At 39.4% G+C, this 2,663-nt stretch overlaps 1 protein-coding gene across 1 annotated transcript in view; it reads right to left on the reverse strand.

The window, feature by feature from the left end:
* Positions 1 to 553: 553 nt before the first annotated feature.
* The window catches only part of LOC126398503 (piggyBac transposable element-derived protein 4-like), an 8,059-nt gene continuing 5,949 nt past the window's right edge, over positions 554 to 2,663 (reverse strand). Inside the window, exon 2 of the mRNA XM_050057909.1 lies at positions 554 to 1,227. Coding sequence (XP_049913866.1) covers positions 811 to 1,227 — 417 coding nt within the window. The 3' untranslated portion in view covers positions 554 to 810. The remainder of the gene's footprint in view (positions 1,228 to 2,663) is intronic.

The raw sequence follows: 2,663 nt of genomic DNA on the forward strand, positions 1-2,663 counted from the left end.
ATAATTCCTGTTTATTTAACTATATATTTGTAAATACTACTGTTTAAATTTCTTATATTTTCACGTATCTTTCCTCTCTTGCAAGGAGCACCTGTAACATAAATAATTTCCCCTCGGGGATCAATAAAGTATTTCTGATTCTGATTCTGATATTGTCAATGATGTAGTCACGTTTCTGCTGCCCCCCTGTGCCAAACAGCAGTTATTGCAGGTATGTGTGGCCATCTCTATTGTGTCACTAAAATATAATATATACTATACTATAATATAATACACGTAATAATTTCACCCTTTAATTTCCTAACGCATTTGTCCCCAGTGACAGAAAATGTCAGCTTCCGAAAAAATGCTGTAAAAATATTATATATTAATATTTTAAATGAGTCAAACCTTTAAAACTACTTCAGCCTGAAATATACATATCAAATATTAATTATATTTTTGGAATTTTAACCCTTTAAAGGCCAGTATGTTTACATAGCGCCACTTTTTTTTTTTTTAAATGGAATTTTTTTTCTTCTATAAAATATATTTCAGGAGGTATTTGATTAGTATTATTATTATTATTAGGGCCTGAGATGGGTCAATGATAGGCAGCAACAGTGATTTTGATGCACTGTTATTTTATTTGCAGTGTCAGACTTTAAAAAAAACAAAAAAAAACAAAACACACACACTCGAGGTCCTAATGATAGAAAATGTCAGCTTCCCAAAAGCTGCTGTAAAAATGAGCATGACAGAGAAAGAGAAAGAGAAAGAGAAAGAGAAAGAGTGTCGGTATGTGTATGTGTCTGGGTGTGAGAGTCCAGCTCAGCTGGAGCAGGGGCCGCAGATGGACTGACTGTGGTCCTTGCATATAAACATCCCACATTGGCAACACTTGGTGCCAACTTTTCTCTTTTTGACGGTGCAAAAGTCGCACTGCCTCCTGCCCTTACATTTAATGATGACAGAGGGGCCTGTGGTCATACCCTGCAGATTTGCGACTATTCCTGCGGCGCTTAATGAGCGGGGAAGGCGCCCTCTCTTCTTGATGTGTGGGGTCACCAGCATTTCTCCCACCTCTTCATTGAAGAGCCTCCTCCTGTGTGATTTCTTACACTGCCAGGATGGCTCGATCGATGTCCACAGGACGAAGGCGTTGTAAAGTGAAACGTCGATCACGTTGTGGAAGAGGGCTAGTGGCCACCGGTTTGTTCTCCTCCTGCAGGAGTAGGTGCCAACAACCTGACAAAAAAAACCCAAAACATAAAACAAGACAACATGAATAAATGATCCAATTGTAAGGATTACAACAGAGGTTGACCGATATGGCCTTTAGGCCGATTATGCCGATGCCGATATTGAGAGAGAGCAGGGCAGCCGATGGCCGATATAAGGCCGATATCACTTTTTTCTCCCCCATCTGATAAAATACAATATTTTGTCAATACGGGTCTCCTGTCCATCGCCTCAAGCCCAGGCTTCACCTGCTCTCAGCCTCCTGAATTGTGCTTTTGGATCTAGGACTGAATATGATAACAAATGACACAATACTGTTTAAATTAACTGTTAACATTTATTGAATGTTCTTGTAATTGACCGAATAAAAGAAACACTTAGTGTTTTAGCGCACTTATTAACAGCGGCATTATCAGCATCACTGAGAAAACATTTACAAAAATTACTGTATAAACTTATAAAATAACCCACCCTCTTTCTCGCCCTCTCTCTCCCTCCTACCCTCTCTCTCCCTCCCTCTCTCATAACATGAGCATGCTTGTGTTGCAGTTATCAAATTAGTTAAATGGGTTTTTGGTAATCACTGGGAATGGTAACTGGGAAACTTATAAATATCTATTGCAGTGTTTTGAGTAATTATGTTCACTATTCCGTTACTGTGCCAATATGTTCTCCACTGTTCTGATGCTAAAACTTGCACAGGGTTAATGTTCACTCACTATTCTGTTGTTACTGCCGCTAATATTTGCACTGATTCTGTCTTTTACACTACTGCACTGTTGCCATGACATCCAAACAGAAATAGACGCGCACCGACCAGAAGAGAAACCTTAAAACAGTGTTAAGCTGTTGCATAATGTTGGTGTCCTTGAACGTGCCCTTAACACTGATGTCAGCAGGCTCGTTCAAAATGAACTGCGCCTCGCCTGAAAAGTAGAAGAGAGCAGGCGGCCGCAGCAGGGGGCTGTAAATCAGCATCATATCAGTTTGACCTGTCCCCTCAACTACACAGGCTGAATAAACTGTGTTTGACTATAAGGTTAATATTTTCAGAGGAAAGAAAACAAGACAACAGCTTTCATTAAGGCTCAGTCAGATACAGTCAGGGCTTCACATCTGTAGGCTACAGCCGTTATTATAAGAATCCTCACATCCCACTGACCACAAGTCTCTGTGTTGCTAAATACTTCAATAATTAAAACAGTCCAGTGTTAATATAGTACAGTAGACTCTGTATAGTTTATGATGAATGTATTCAGTCTCTGACAACTAAACTTCACCATCAGTCACACAACATGTTCTCTGTTACAGAATAAACCTTCAGATCAGACAAATACAATCTTAATCTCTAAAATTCAACAAAAATGAAAAGTTTATCTAAAACGTCATCTTGTTGAGTCGACATCTTAACCAATCAGCTGTTAGATCAGGTGAGAGCCAGG

Source organism: Epinephelus moara, chromosome 12, assembly GCF_006386435.1.
Source record: "Epinephelus moara isolate mb chromosome 12, YSFRI_EMoa_1.0, whole genome shotgun sequence".
NCBI lineage: Eukaryota > Metazoa > Chordata > Actinopteri > Perciformes > Serranidae > Epinephelus > Epinephelus moara.